General features: G+C 36.0%; 1 protein-coding gene across 1 annotated transcript in view; it reads left to right on the top strand.

Annotated features, from left to right (window-relative positions):
• Positions 1 to 15,588, top strand: part of ADGRD1 (adhesion G protein-coupled receptor D1) — a 1,140,767-nt gene extending 1,125,179 nt beyond the window's left edge. Inside the window, exon 26 of the mRNA XM_053701862.1 lies at positions 5,916 to 15,588. Coding sequence (XP_053557837.1) covers positions 5,916 to 6,011 — 96 coding nt within the window. The 3' untranslated portion in view covers positions 6,012 to 15,588. The remainder of the gene's footprint in view (positions 1 to 5,915) is intronic.
• The last annotated feature ends 1,853 nt before the right edge of the window (positions 15,589 to 17,441 follow it).

The raw sequence follows: 17,441 nt of genomic DNA on the forward strand, positions 1-17,441 counted from the left end.
AACACTGGCTAAGCGTACAACTATACCAATAGAGGACAGTTGTGCTTTCAAAGATCCTATGGATAAAAAATTGGAAGGTTTGCTGATGAAAATTTTTGTTCAGCAAGGTTTTCTGCTTCAACCAATTGCCTGCATTATCCCGGTAACTACTGCAGCAGTTTTTTGGTTTGAGGCCCTGGAGGAGTCGCTCCAGAGGGAGACTTCATACGATGAGGTCATGGATAGAATTCACGCTTTAAAGCTGGCTAATTCTTTTATCACTGATGCCGCTTTCCAATTGGCTAAGCTAGCGGTGAAAAACTCAGGTTTTGCCATCGTGGCGCGACGAGTGCTTTGGCTCAAATCGTGGTCGGCGGATGTGTCGTCCAAAACAAAACTGTTAAATATTCCCTTCAAGGGGAAAACCCTTTTCGGCCCAGAGCTGAAAGAAATTATTTCAGATATCACTGGAGGCAAGGGCCATGCCCTTCCACAAGATAGGCCGTTTAAGGGCAAAAACAAGGCTAATTTTCGCTCCTTTCCCAACTTCAGGAGCGGACCTGCCGCAACCTCTGCTGCCGCAAAGCAAGATAACGCTTCCCAGCCCAAGGCAACCTGGAGACCCTTGCAGGGCTGGAATAAGGGTAAACAGGCCAAGAAGCCTGCTCCTGATACCAAGACAGCATGAAGAGGTAGCCCCCGATCCGGGACCGGATCTGGTAGGGGGCAGACTTTCTCTCTTTGCTCAGGCTTGGGCAAGAGATGTTCCGGATCCCTGGGCATTAGAAATAGTTGTTCAGGGGTATCTTCTAGAGTTCAAGGATTCTCCCCCAAGGGGAAGGTTCCACATTTCTCGTTTGTCTTCAGACCAAACAAAGAAACAGGCGTTCTTACGCTGTGTAGTAGATCTTCTAAAAATGGGAGTGATACACCCAGTTCCAATTGCAGAACAAGGACTGGGTTTTTACTCAAACCTGTTCATAGTTCCCAAGAAGGAAGGAACTTTAAGGCCAATCTTGGATCTAAAAATTCTAAACAAATTCCTCAGAGTTCCGTCTTTCAAGATGGAAACCATTCGGACAATCTTGCCGATGATCCAGGAAGGTCAATATATGACTACCGTGGAACTCAAGGATGCGTATCTACATATACCTATCCACAAAGAGCACCATCAGTTCCTAAGGTTCGCCTTTCTGGACAAACATTACCAGTTCGTGGTCCTTCCTTTCGGGTTGGCCACCGCTCCCAGAATTTTCACAAAGGTACTAGAGTCCCTTCTGGCGGTGCTAAGACCGCTGGGCATTGCAGTAGCACCTTACCTAGACAACATATTAATACAGGCGTCATCCTTTAACAGAGCCAAGGCTCATACGGACATCGTTCTGGCCTTTCTAAGGTCTCACGGGTGGAAGGTGAATGTAGAAAAGAGTTCTCTGTCCCCGCTCACAAGGGTTCCCTTTCTGGGAACATTAATAGACTCAGTAGAAATGAAAATCTTTCTGACAGAGGTCAGAAAGTCAAAACTGTTGAATACTTGCTGAGTTCTTCATTCCATTCCTCGGCCTTCCATGGCTCAGTGCATGGAAGTAATTGGTTTAATGGTTGCGGCAATGGATGTAGTCCCTTTCGCCCGAATCCATCTCAGACCACTGCAACTGTACATGCTCAAACAGTGGAATGGAGATTACGCAGATTTATCTCCTCAAATTCAAATAGACCAAACGACCAGAGACTCTCTCCTCTGGTGGCTGTCTCAAGTTCACCTGTCTCAGGGAATGAGTTTCCGCAGACCAGAATGGACCATTGTCACGACCGATGCCAGTCTGGTAGGTTGGGATGCGTTCTGGAACTCCCTGATGGCTCAGGGACTATGGTCTCGGGGAGAATCTCTTCTCCCGATAAACATTTTGGAGCTGAGAGCGATTTTCAACACGCTCCAGGCGTGGCCTCAACTAGCAGAGGCCAAATTCATCAGATTTCAGTCGGACAACATCACGACTGTAGCATACATCAATCATCAGGGGGGAACAAAGAGTTCCCTAGCGATAAAGGAAGTATCCAAGATTATCAAATGGGCGGAGGATCACTCCTGCCATCTTTCTGCGATTCACATCCCAGGGGTAGACAACTGGGAGGCGGATTTTCTAAGTCATCCGACTTTCCATCCGGGGGAGTCGGAACTCCACTCGGAGGTTTTTGCTCAGCTGACCCAGCTTTGGGGCATTCCACAGTTGGATCTGATGGCGTCCCGTCAGAACACCAAACTTCCCCTTTACGGATCCAGATCCAGGGATCCCAAGGCTGCAGTGATAGATGCGTTAATAGCGCCTTGGTCATTCAGTCTAGCTTATGTCTTTCCACCATTTCCTCTTCTCCCTCGGCTAATAGCCAGAATCAAACAGGAGAAGGCTTTGGTAATTCTGATAGCGCCTGCGTGGCCACGCAGGACTTGGTATGCAGACCTAGTGGACATGTCATCGGTCCCACCATGGAAACTGCCATTGAGGCAGGATCTTCTAATTCAAGGTCCTTTCAAGCATCCAAATCTAGTTTCTCTGCAACTGACTGCTTGGAGATTGAACACTTAATCCTAGCTAAGCGGGGGTTCTCTGAATCAGTTATAGATACTCTGATACAGGCCAGAAAGCCTGTCACCAGGAAAATTTACCATAAGATATGGCGGAAATATCTTTGTTGGTATGAATCCAAGGGTTACTCGTGGAGTAAAGTTAGGATTCCAAGGATATTGTCTTTTCTGCAAGAAGGTTTGGAGAAAGGTCTGTTAGCTAGTTCCTTAAAGGGACAGATATCTGCTCTGTGTATTCTGTTACATAAGCGTCTGGCAGTTGTACCAGACGTTCAAGCGTTTGCACAGGCTTTAGTTAGAATCAAGCCTGTCTACAGACCTGTGGCTCCTCCATGGAGTCTAAATTTAGTTCTTTCAGTTCTTCAAGGGGTTCCGTTTGAACCTTTGCATTCCATAGATATCAAGTTATTATCTTGGAAAGTTTTGTTTTTAGTAGCTATTTCTTCTGCTCGAAGAGTTTCAGAATTATCTGCTTTACAGTGTGATTCACCCTATCTGGTGTTCCATGCAGATAAGATTGTTTTACGTACTAAACCTGGTTTCCTTCCGAAGGTGGTTTCTAATAAGAATATTAACCAGGAAATCATTGTTCCTTCTCTGTGCCCTAATCCAGTTTCTAAGACGGAACGACTGTTGCACAATCTTGATGTGGTTCGTGCTTTAAAGTTCTATTTAAAAGCAACTAAAGATTTCAGACAAACATCATCCTTGTTTGTTGTGTATTCTGGTAAGAGGAGAGGTCAGAAAGCGACTGCTACCTCTCTTTCATTCTGGCTGAAAAGCATCATCCGATTGGCTTATGAGACTGCTGGTAAGCAGCCTCCTGAACGAATTACAGCTCATTCCACCAGAGCTGTGGCTTCCACATGGGCTTTCAAGAATGAGGCTTCTGTTGAACAGATTTGTAAGGCACAACTTGGTCTTCACTGCATACATTCACCAAATTTTACAAATTCGATACTTTTGCTTCTTCAGAGGCTATATTTGGGAGAAAGGTTTTGCAAGCAGTGGTGCCTTCCGTTTAGGTTACCTGACTTGTTCCCTCCCTTCATCCGTGTCCTATTGCTTTGGTATTGGTATCCCACAAGTAATGATGAAGCCATGGACTGAATACACCAAGTAAGATAAAACAGAATATATGCTTACCTGATAAATTTCTTTCTCTTACAGGTGTATTCAGTCCACGGCCCGCCCTCATTTTTAAGTCAGGTTCAAATTTAATTTACAATAACTACAGTCACCACTGCACCCTATGGTTCTCCTTTTTCTCCTAACCGTCGGTCGAATGACTGGGGGGGGGCGGAGCCTGAGGGGAGCTATATGGACAGCTTTGCTGTGTGCTCTCTTTGCCACTTCCTGTAGGGATTGAGAATATCCCACAAGTAAGGATGATGCCGTGGACTGAATACACCTGTAAGAGAAAGAAATTTATCAGGTAAGCATAAATTCTGTTTTCCTGTCATGTAGTGTTTTAGGCTTGTGCACGCTAACTACTTAGGTATTTCTTCAACAAAGAATAACACAGTAACAAATGGAATTTGATAATACAAGTAATTTGGAAACATTTTAAAAATTGTATTCTCTATCTGAATAATGAAAGAAAAATGTTGTGTTTCATGTTCCTTGAGTGGAGCGCAAATTAACGCTTTTGCTTGAGCATTAATGGCGCTAGAAGTAAGATTTTTGCGCTTGTTGGGTTGTGCTCGTATTACAAGTTGAAAGTAAACTGTTTTTGCTCTTGTGCTAACCCGAGAAGCACAAAAAGTTGAAGTTAGAATATTGTGTGCACTTTCACTTATTCCCCCAAAGAAGTCAATAAAGAAATAAAAATACACCCCACTCTTGTGCAAACCCTGCATATTCTCTTTTGCACTAACCCGACATAAAAATATGAATATTTAAAATTCCAATGTGCTTCACATAAAAAGAATATGTTCTGTTTATTCATATATACAAATAATATATATATATATATACTGTATATACTATATATATATATATATTTATATATAATTATATAAAGGTATAGATATATACATATATATATATATATGAATATCTATTTAGACATTAAATGGGCATATTCTGCTTTGTGCAGAACATTGGAATGTAAAATATTTACATTAAGTACTCAGTATAACACTTTATTAATATGAATATTCTTTTACATAATTTCATATACTTAACTGCAAAGGTCTCCAATTCACTTCTATATATGTCTATGTATGTGTACATATGTATATATATATGTTTATATGTGTATGTATGTCTATAAATACATATATAAACATATATATATATATATATATATATATATATATATATATATATATATATACACACACATACATATGCATATTTGGACATTTATATTTATGTTTGCCATGTTAAAGCCCTTTGGCTGCCTTTTTTTTCTTTCTAAGACCTGATATGTTTGAGCATTCATAACTTTTGTGTGCAATTTAAAAAAAAAATATTTTTTATGAGATAGTTTTATTTTGAGTGTAATTATACTTTGTAATGTATTTTTGATCTGTTTTTGTAACACTTTTGGGCCAGATTACGAGTGGAGCTCAAAACTGCTCTTTCACAAGAGCGATATTTGCAACCCACTCATAATAGACACAAATATAAGCATATACTTATATATTTACAGGGAGCACACAGTTCCATAGACTGCAATGTAAATACACTTTCCAGTGCCCTTTTTTCTGACAATCCATACCTGCCAACTTTAGCCCCTAAAAACTGCCTAGTGCAGTTAATATATTAAAAAATTAAAATGCTACAATTTTTATTTTGTAATAAAATACACACTATTTTGGGGGCATTTAGGACACATTTATAAAATTAACCAGAGATCTGATCTCTGGTTAAATTTAGGCTGGTTATTTATTTCATGCCCGCAAATGAGCAAATTTGCCAATTTGCGGGCAGGCGATAAATTAGTGCTCCACTTGTAATCTAGCCCTTTATGTTTTGCGAAACCTTAACCAGAGCACTGAAGTCGCAGCAATCATTCTAGCATAAATCACCATTGCGCTCAAGCAATCACATTTACTTTAAGCTCGTAATACCAGCAGTAAGCCTGACAAACGCAAACCCTCGGGATAGACCTCTTATTGCTTGGACAAAAACGTTTGCGCTCCACTCATAATCTAGCCCAAAATAACAAAAAAATGTATTGCCAAGACAAAACTAATTTTCATATAACAAATGTTTAAAACATGATTGTATTTTATGTAATAATATGCCATGGATAATATGTTCTGCTGTTAATAAGGTATTGAGACGCATAAATATTTTTTGGAGTAATACAATAACAAAGCTTACTGCACATGTTTTTCAGATGAATGGGAACAGAGCCAATGTAACACCCACAAAGATGAATACCTGGGACAAAAGTAGTAATTCAGCAAACAGGATTGATTTGTCTGCAGTCTAATTCAGAGGCCTGATTGTCAGATTATCTACTCATATCAGCATCTTCTCTACAGCTGCAGCAACAACATGCTCATTAGCTTTATAGGAATACGGAACATTAAAGATATGTGTCAACCGCTGCAGGAATTCTGCAACTTCCATTCCTTTTAACAAATAACGCTCTGGTGTTCTGCTTTTCCACTGGCAAAACATAGTGTTCTACCATACAAAATATTCTGAAGGCAATCACAGAAGGATCATGTTACTTTTGAAGACATTTATGAGTGACAGCTCTCACCCTTCACTGACAAATTTTTCACACAAATTAAAGTTCTCAAATTGATTTAGATGGAAACAAGAATGTTCCATGAATGACAAAGTCCTGCTGAATATTCTGTTCTACGGTTTCTGCTATGAAGTTTTTGTTGTCAATGAGAGGGTAAAGCTATAAGGCATCCTGCAGTGTAAATAGGTACACAGATATTTGTTGTGCATGGCAATCAACATTATTTATCCATGTCAAATAACTTATAGGTGTTTTCTGTATGCTGAACTAATCTTGTGCATGGTCCTCTAGCAGGGTCGTGTTTCAATTTCTTTAAAATGTGTTAGCTGTTTTATTTATGTATTTGACCAGGGTTAGAAAGGGAACAACAATATGTTGTTTAAAAAAATAATAGTCAAAGAGGCTATAAATGAAAAAGGGTTATAGTATTTTTTTAAACAATCATTTTAGTTTTAATCATGCATTTTTTAATGTATATCTTCAAATGGGTTTACTATACAGATCATACAATTGGAAAAAATAACAATATAGTGAGCTTTTGTGTCGTCTTAAAGGGACAGTAAACCCAAACATTTTCTTTCATTGTTTAGAGAATACAATTTTTCAAAAGTTTCCAATTTACTGCTATTATCGAATTTGCTTTGTTCTCATGTTAATCTTTGTTGAAGAGATACCTGGGTAGGTAGTGTGCACATGCCTGAAGCACTCCATGACAGGAAAAAAGTGCTGCCATCTTGTGCTACTGCTAATGTATAACATTGTTGCAAAACTGCTGCCATATAGTCTGTAGACACGTGCACACTCATGAGCTTACCTCCCAGCATTTCAACAAAGGATAACAAGAAAATGAAGAAAATTTGATAACAGAAGTAAATTGGAAAGTTGTTTAAAATTGTATGCGCTATCTGAATCATGATTCATGAAATAAAACAATTGGGTTTTATGTCCCTTTAATGCATTTGTGTCAATCAATATGTATGGTATGCTAAATAATTTAACACTAACAATGCTCTAGCCACTAGTAATGTAATCTAATTTTTTCATTGTATTTAACCCAACTAATCCAGTGTGAATTTGCCTTCATCACATGCCCATACTGAATACCTGTATAATTTCACAAAAGCATTCATGCTTGTGATGCTCTGATCTTATCTCACAAGTAGGCTTATTCTCGCTATGGACGTTATACTACTAATAATACTTTGTTGTATTCACTATGCTGTGCACAGGAAACTCATTTACACTCCCACATCTGAGCATTCACCTTGCATTTAAATTTGTAAATGTGCACACATCTATACAAATGTACAAATATTTAAATATAAACACACTTTTGAGCCCTTCCCAGTCAAATAATTTGAAACATACAATATCATTTTTATTCATTTTTTTATGTTTTGACTAGAAATACTTGAAATTCATATGTTCTTTACTTAGAAAAAAATGTTCTTTTTATTTAAAAAATAATAATAATAAAAAATAAATAAAAATAATAAAATAAATAAATATATATATATACTGTGGGGCCGATTTATGAAAGTGCGGATGGAAATGATCCGCTGTAGTGATCATGTCCACCGCACATCGATAAATGTTGACAGCATATGCTGTCGGCATTTATTATTGCACAATTGTCAGCAGCTGAAAATAAGTTTAACGTATTGTACCCAAATAATGTAGTCAAACTTGGGGCCGGGACCAGTATTTTGGGCATCATGGCAGCCACCGTAGGGTAATTTATGTATACTGTGTGTGTAGTTAAACCAGCATACACAATGTGCATAAAATATATACTGTATGTAGTTCCTGAAGTCTATGTATATGAACACATAAAAAGCTATACATTACAAATCACCTCATGCTACACATATTTAGACTGTGGAGTTCTTTCATTGCTCAGCCTACAGGCGAAGGTGCCAAGTTGCCTGCAAATTGTTATCGCTAACAGCATTTTCATAATGGTTTGCACCAGAGGCCTTGTGAACTCAGGGAAAATGTAGCAGTGCCAGTGTTAGGCTTCATACGCTTCTTTATAACTAATGACATTAGTTCACTATGTGTATTTTGAGTTTTCAAATAAATATACACCAAGCTGCTTATATCTTGTGTCTATATGGTTACCACATACTGAATACATAAAAAAGGACAGACTTTGTATAACATAATTACAACCAGGCATAACTTTATATTTTAAAATGAACCTTTATTTGGCACAAGTAGCCTGGTAAATAAAGTGACAGTTATAACGTACAACGTCTGATAAGGTTTATTTACTCATCCCAACATTTTCATGATTCAAATAGAACATGCAATTTTATACAACTTTCAAATTCACTTCTATTATCTAATTTGTTCTCTTGGTATCCGTTGTTGAAAAGAATACCCAGGTAGGCTTGTGAGCTGGGACCTAGCTACTGATTGGTGGCTGCACATATATGCCTCTTGTCACTGGCTTACTGATGCATTTAACTAATTCATTGCCAGTGGCGTCACTAGGGTTGGTGTCACCCGGTGCGGTAAGTCATGGTGTCACCCCCCCCCCCCAGAAAGCAGTCACACAAAAAAACACAGGCAAACACACATACAAACACTCAGACACACTTAAACACATACTCAGATGCACACACAAACACTCGGAAACACACTCAGACACACACAGAAAAACACTGAGACACACAAAAACTCAGACACACACATACAAAATATGTAAACTGCACTGCATTAATTAGGAAGCTCATGCCTAGAGCTGCTCCCTGGCTCAGCAGAACATCAAATGAAAGATAAACAGAGCACTCTAAAATAAATCACTGAAGAAAAGGTTTAGGCACGCAAACTATGAAAATTCTGCTCTCTGACTCTGTTCCAAGTCTGTCAGTGCACAGCCCTGGGCCGCATGTCACTGAGCAGTGAGCACAGATAGGCAGGCAGGTTTAGGCTAGCAGCGCAACTTTGCAAGCCCCACGGCACACCCACAACATTCATAGTGAAATTGGGCAGGGGAGGAGCAAAGTACAAACAAGCAAAAGCAGCCAGGAAAACTATTTGTTGAAATTGCAGCACTGGCTCAAGGGGAAAAAAATTGTGTGTCTACAACTTCCCCAGTCCCACTAATGTTCACAAATGCCAGCCTCTAATAAAATAATCTATGCATCTCAACATTGTATTTCTTTGAATTTCAATAAAATTTAAAAAAAAAAAAAAAATTTTTTTTTTTGGTGTCACCCCCTGGAGGGTGTCACCCGGGTGCGGCCCGCCCCCCCCCCCTAGTGACGCCACTGTTCATTGCGCACCTTCAATAAAGGATACCTAGAAAATTAAGCAAAATTGTTTATAGATGTAAATTGGAAAGTTGTTTAAAATGTAATGCTCTATCTGAATTATTTTAGGTTTCAAGTCCGTTTAAGGATAGTTTAAGGATGGAATAGTTTATCTAAAGTTTAAAAAGCATTTTTAAACAACAATTAAACAACAATTTACTTCTGTTATCCTTTGTTCTCTTGGTATCGTTTATTGAAGAGAAAAACTAGGTAGACTAATAAGAGCTCAGGAGTGTGCACGTGTCTTTAGTACTCTATGGTAGCAGTGCTTTGCAACATTATTTGTAGCTTTGTTATAAAAAAATATATATATCATGTCATCGCTTTTTTTCACTTTTGGGGGGTGCTGGGGGTGGGGGGGCTTCAGGTTTTTGTGCCTACAGGCACCTGAGATGTAAATCTGGCCCTGCTCACAGCATGAGAATGAAGCTCCCATTGGAGCCTATGGAAGTGTGCTCTCGTAAGCGCAAGGCTTCAAGGGAATGCAAACGCAAGTTTGTGTTTGCATTGTGCTTAACTTGTAATACCAGCACACATTTGCGTGTGCTGGTATTACTGAGCAATTTTAAGCTCCACTCATAATCTAGGCCATTATAATTGCATCTGTATATATTCATATATATTTATATATATATATATATATATATATATATACAGTAGACATACTGTGTATATATATATACTGTATATATATATATATATATATATATATATATATACAGTATATATTTTATATATCTTTATATATATTCAATTAAAAATAAAAGGAATGTAAAGTATTCCTAATGCACCTTTGGGTTTAGCACAGTTGATCTAGCTCAGTGTCAGGTTAGCATGCGAGTGATAACTAATATTTTCTTTAGTGCACCCATAAAAGTCTATTAGGAGAAGAAGTAAGTGCCTGAGCTAACTTTTTTACTATTAAATTGTAATACATGCGCTAATCCGGCCTTGCTAAAATTTTAACTTGAGCACAGTTAGAGTGTGAGGAAAAAAACTCTGACCCATAGTATGCAACTCTTTATAAGCTCACATTCTTCATAGTCTCTCAATAAAATCATATAGATAATCAAGAATTCCGTTGATTACAATATTTTAAATATAACAGATACCAAAACATTTTATTATATTAAATACTACTGAAATATTATATAATAAATAAGTATTTCATTATTTTAAATATGAATTGTTTAAAACAATGGAGAAAAATATATTATTTACACATAAAAATCTGACTTAGAGGCAACCTAATTAATTTAGTACAAATTTAAAAATATATTCTATTGCGATTGAGTTGATCATAGGTGAAAGTGGCCAATAAAAAACAGTGTTTTATTAACCAGGTTTTTAGAGTTGCTGGGCAACATGCTCTGAGACGTATACTGTTTAAAGGGAAAGAAAGGTCAAAAATGAAAATCATTTTGAAATAGAAGCATATTTGCAATATACTTCCGTTAGCAAAAATGCTTCTGATAAAGATTTATTACTGTTTTTCTGTGGCATATGCACATATCCTGTGAGGGCCAGTTCACCAGTATTTAAAAACCACACCATCTCAGAGGGTCAGCAGTAACTTGTAGGACACACATTTGGTCATCAGAAGCAATACAAACCAGAGCCAGCTCTATGATCTTGCATATTGTTTGAAAACCAGTGCACGGCCCTCACAGGATATGTGCATATGCCACAGAAACAGTAATTGCTTTAACTAATGGAAGTATATAGCAAAAATGCTTACATTTCAAATTGAAATACACCCATTCACATTTAATTTTTGACCTTTTTATCCCTTTAATGCTTTTCATGTTAAGGTTAACATCACCAATGAAAACTTACCCAGAGTCTATTTAAAAATCACTATTATGTCACTTTAAAATATAAACCTAAAATATATTTGCAGCTAGGTGGCGGCCAAGCTACCATATTGCCACTTAGCAACGATGTTACCAGCTTTTTCAGCCTTTTCAATCAAGCATAATTACCAGAGTTGTACCTTTTGAAAAATCAGTTTAATGTTATATTGCTATTGAATATGTACACTCATTGAATGAATGAATATATATATATAGTATACATATATATATATATATATATATATATATATTATACATATATATATATATACATATATATATATCTATAGTATATATACATTGTGATAAAATTTCAGACAGATCCTTCATGAATTAAATATTGTATGATTGAAAATGTAAAGTAGAACTGATCTGAAAGTACTGTGGGACGTTACTGTGAAATGATTACATTTTCAAAATGGTACAAAAAAATTGCATTCATCTTAATAGGGTAATGTTGGGCAAATTTTCTCCTTCATGCAATTCTGCCCACTCAAGCATATACACTTACATTTGTGATGCATTTGAATCACCATTTTTAAAACAATGTGAAGGTCATGTGTACTGCAAGCAACTCTCTCCTGCTGCATATTTTGCCACTCGTATTATGGTCATTTGTTCATGCCACAGTTTATATTTTCATTCTAATGCAAAATAACAGAGTAATTCCTGGTTTTAGCTCAGTCTTACTGTAAATCTCTGGACCCATGTCTGGACCTAGTGCTCTATTGCCATTACCTACAGCTAGATATGCATTATCCCATGAGATCTATTTGTGGCTTTATTTAATCCTCATATTGCTATGTTGAAAATGATCAAATTAAAAAGTATTGAACAATATTTCTTTAAATTAGTGGGTATTGTAAAATCTCTCATTCTGCCATATTGCAGCCAAATTTGTGGATCCATTCAAGAGTAATGAGGATTTTAGCATAATAAAATATAGCAGTTAACTTTCACCTTTTAGAGAATTAAAGATTAATGTAAAGATTAATGTAATGGTAAAATATAGCTTTTTTATTAATTCTTTACAGCTTTGGCACCAAATGGGTTAAACAACTTTTGCTGACCCATATAGACTTCCATGCGTTGTTTTTACAATAAATCCAAAGTATGCTCTATTTTTAATTCATCAAGCAATCCCTAAGTGCATTAGCATTTCTGGCCTGCAGATTTATCTGTAATAATTTAAGGCAAGCATCCTTAGTGACAGCTACGTATTGCTGATCCAAGGCCTTGAATATTTATATATTAAATTAAATAAAAATTCTGCAGAACCAAAAGAGTCATCCTTTATATTTAACCGATGAAGATCACAGTTTTGATAGTATCAAGTATTTTTCCTCATCTTTAAGTCTTGGTAAGATAAAGTGAAATCTAGTCACACTAATTACACATAAGAAGACCTGTAACTATATTTGTGTATCATCAATAACTAACATCTCATAACCAACATAAATGTGCATAAGAAGTGTAGTTTCATTGTATTCATTTGTGTGTTAAACGCATTGGAAGCCACTCTACGTAATGTATCCCAAAGTATAATTATTTAAATATGTATTTCTTAGTTTATTTAAGTGCAATATTTTATTTGCTTTTGTTTGCTATTTTTACATTTTCTTTAGGGGACAGTAAAGTCAAAATCTAAACTTTCATATTTAAAGAACTTTCCAATTTACTTCATAATGTAATTTCCTTTGTTCTTTTGCTATCCTTTGTTGAAAAGCATATCTAGGTAGGTTCAGGATCAGCACTACTGGGAGCTAGCTGTGGCTTACCAGATGTGTTTAGCTAGCTCCCAGTGCCTCTCTGTTAACACAGGATACAAGAGAATGACGCAAAGTTCAAAATATAAGTAAATTGTATACTCTATCTAAACCATAATAGAAAAAAAATGGTGTTTCATGTCCTTTAAATTCATTTTCATTCTAACATCTTAAAGGGATTCTGTATTCAAAAGTTTCCCTATATCCTAATGAAAGAGCAACATTGAACCATAAAGGCATTTTTTATTTTTTTTATATTTATGCATAACTAAACATTTTGCGCTAGATTTCAAGTGGAGTGCAACTGATAGCGTAGGGTGCTTTATCCTTTTTACGACTGCGTTAAGAATAGTGCATAATCTGGTATTATAAGTGAATGATAAAAAAGGTTTACCAGAGAATCTTAATACAACCAACATTTTTTTAGTGTGCTTTATACTTTGAATGGATAGTGCAGGACGCAGTTATTGCTTATATTACAAGTTGTGTTAAGTGTTGTGCTCAAGCGCAACACGAAATAGCGAAAAGTAAAATGTTAATGCTTGAATAAATGCATAACAAAACATGTGTTAATAAATTAAATTAAAGTATTTCATGCATATTTATACACATTAAATACAAACTAAAGATTTATTATTGAAAGCAAAACAAAAAAAACATTAAAAGTAATTTAAAATGCTCTGCTACGTGGCAAAGTGTTGCACTGGGAAGGGTTTAAACGTCTAAGGGCTAGATTACAAGTGCAGCACAATTTAGCACTTTCGCTATAGCGATAATTTCGATAGAATATTTTTTTTTTACGTGCATTGGCTTGCGCTGGTATTATGAGTTGAAAGTTATCTTGCTTGCCACACCCAATCGCATATTCTCATGTGCACTAACCCATTCTAATGTTCTGCATAAATACATATTTCTACATACATCTAATGGTATGTTAGTACAATATATATCTTTACCTATATACTGTATATACAGTATATATATATATATATATATATATATAATTATGTAAATACATATAGACACATATAAATACATAAATAGATATGTAAACCCATATATAGACATATATATATATATATTTATATACACATACATATATACACATCTTTAGATCTTTAGAGATGTATATGTATGTATGTCTATCTTAAAGTTCTTTGCCTGTATTTTTTTTTCTAACACCTTAGACCTCATATCTTTGAGCCCTTATAACTTTTGTGTGCAATATATTTTTTAAATAATTTTTATTAGATGGTGTGATTATGTGTGTAACTTTACTGTGTAATGTATTTTTGATGTGTATTGTGACACTTTTTTGTTTTGCAAAAAAGTTAACGACAGCTCTGAAAATGCGGTAATCATTCTAGCGTTAATCGCAATTGCGCTCACACGTTCACATTTACTGTCAACATGTAATACCAGCACAATGTAACCTGTGCGCAATCGCAAAAAAACAATATGTGTATATAAGGGTGTATATAGATATGTGTATGTGTGTTTACATATGTATGTATTTGAGCTATATTTTAAACATATATTTCAATAGAAAATCATAATCGACTGGAGTTTTTTTAGTGCACCCCCATATGTGAGGGATTTTTGCACCCACATTATCGGACATCCATTTGTTGGCACACCCTAGACTTTCACTCAAGCGATAGTATATTACTTTTAACTTGTACTATGGGCACAAAATGATTTAACTTGAGCTAATATTTTTGTGCTGCACTTGTAGTCTAAATCTTGCTTGGGATTGAAAATGGATTTAAATGTTTCTTTAAATCAGTGTGAAGTGTTTTGTACTTTGTAAACAGTATGATTATACATGATATATACATGATTATACAATTGACTAAGTGGTTACAAGATGAATAATAAAATTATTTATACACTGAAAATATTATTAAAGGGCCATTACAGTATTAAAATGATGTGCTCTAATCTATTTGAGCATGGAATTGTAACACTTGCAACGCTGTAATGCTTTGGGTTAACCCACCAAAGAGGTTAGTCACACAGTTAAAGACCGGCTCTGGACCTGCAGAGCACTGTCATTGATTAAATCAGCAGAGCTAGTGGTAAATTACATAGAATTACAGAGTTGGTAGTGTTAAATTATATGCTGCAACAGAATATAGCATGTAACGTTAACTAACTCTATAATGACCCTTTAAAACATGCCACTTTTTTATTTTATTTTTTTCAAAGAACGATCTGTACAACTTTGTATGTGACTCATTTAGTCTAAACATGTTTCATCACTTTTATTCTTGAAAAAAATGTTAATTATATGTATAAATATTTTGCTGCAATATGGCAAAAGGTATTGTTGAAATAAAATTCAATCTAGAGATTTGCAAGAATGTTTCCAAATGAATTAGTTTCACTGACATAATTTCCTTGCCATGAATTTTTTTTTAGGTTGCAAACTGATACTTACAATAATCAAACTGCAAAGCGTTTGTTAAGTTGAATATGTCTAATCAATCTTGTGCATAGACTAACACTATTCCCTATTATTTTCCAAACTGCTAGCATAACACAATTGTAACTGTCTCTGAGCTGAAAAATGGATTATAATAAGCGTTGCAGGAACAGTTATATGCTTATTGCACCAGAAAAAATGTACATTTTTTAGTTCTGAAACTTGTCCCCACGCAGGTTTCTCAAGGTGATTTTTATTCCACAGCTATTTGCTGTAGAATAAAATTTATTTACATACATACATAATGAATGTATGTATGTAAATTAATAATGTAAATTAATTTTCCCTAACAGCCCTAGATTACAAGTGGAGTGATATTGAAAGTACAGGGTACGTTATCAATATCGAGGGACCGTGTTAAGATTTGCTTGCAAACTGGCAAAACAAGTTTCACGTAAAACAGAATAACCAGAGAATGTTTAGAGTGGACAACATCTTATTAGCGCTTATACTTTCAATGCATAGCACAGCCATTCTAAACATCACTCAGATTACAAGTTGGGAGTTATGTGTTGTACTCACGCTACACAAATAATAGCTCTGAAAAAGTTAGTGCGACTTGAGATCTGATGTACAGTGTTAGGGCTAGAATAAAAGTATTCAAAAACACAAGTATGACCTATTAAAATAAAGGTATACTCATATATATATAAAATCCAGCATCTCACTTCTGGTAAAGTTCACTACTGGGTCAGTAGATCTCACAAAATCATTAGTCACCAATTTCATTAATATATCAATGTGGGGGAATTTTTTCAAACAGGACATATGTGTAGATTTAGTAAAACACAGTTCAACCAAATCCTAAATTGTCTGATTCTCAGTCTCCGCTCTTTTAGTATATATTTTATTTAAAGCTACCTTTCTCAAAAAACAAATTCAAGGCATTGATCATGGTAAAAACATCTAAACTGTTAGTGGGAGAAAAGTAAAGACCCTTATGTATTACACTCAACTGATCCCTAGCCAAAAACTCTTTTAGATTATTTACCAATTACCAGTGTATCATCTGTATTTAGCACCTTTGCCTCTTCGACCATTCTCCATCCCTCCCTTGTTTGTTGTCTTTTTTTTGTATCCCTCTCTGTTTCTGCTACTCAAAGTTCTTGAAGTTCCTGCTGTCTCTTGCTTCTCTTTCTGGTTTCCTATTAGCTGCAGATTTTTTTGAGCTAAAACAAACTGTTAGGGAGAGATTGTGTGGGATTCTCAACCCCTTCACTGTTGTTGTCCGGAGCAGAGGACTCAAAGGAAGATTGCTGAATGTTTGTGGAAGGGGTTAAATTAGGTCTTCTTCTCCATGGACATTTCTCTTCCCAAGTGAACACCCTACCCCTCTCAAAATCTTTCTTATCCCTCCTCAATTTATTATTACATATGGGGGCATATTTATCAAGCTCCTGAAGGCTCGCTGGAAACAGAAGTTATGAAGCAGCGGTCTAAAGACCGCTGCTCCATAACCTGTCCACCTGCTCTGAGGTGGCAGACGGAAATCGACAGAAATCAACCCGATCGAATATGATCGGGTTGATTGACACCCCCTGCTAGCGGACGCAAATTTGCAGGGGGCGGCATTGCACCAGCAGTTCACAAGATCTGCTGGTGCAATGATAAATGCCAACAGCGTTTGCTGTCGGCATTTATCGATGTCTGCTAGCACCATAATAAATAGGCCCCTTAGTCTCAATCATATTCTTTTCTTTCTTATACAGCTATGTTTTCATCTCTTTGCCCACTTTCTAAATGGA

This window comes from Bombina bombina, chromosome 2 (assembly GCF_027579735.1).
Source record: "Bombina bombina isolate aBomBom1 chromosome 2, aBomBom1.pri, whole genome shotgun sequence".
NCBI classification, from domain to species: domain Eukaryota; kingdom Metazoa; phylum Chordata; class Amphibia; order Anura; family Bombinatoridae; genus Bombina; species Bombina bombina.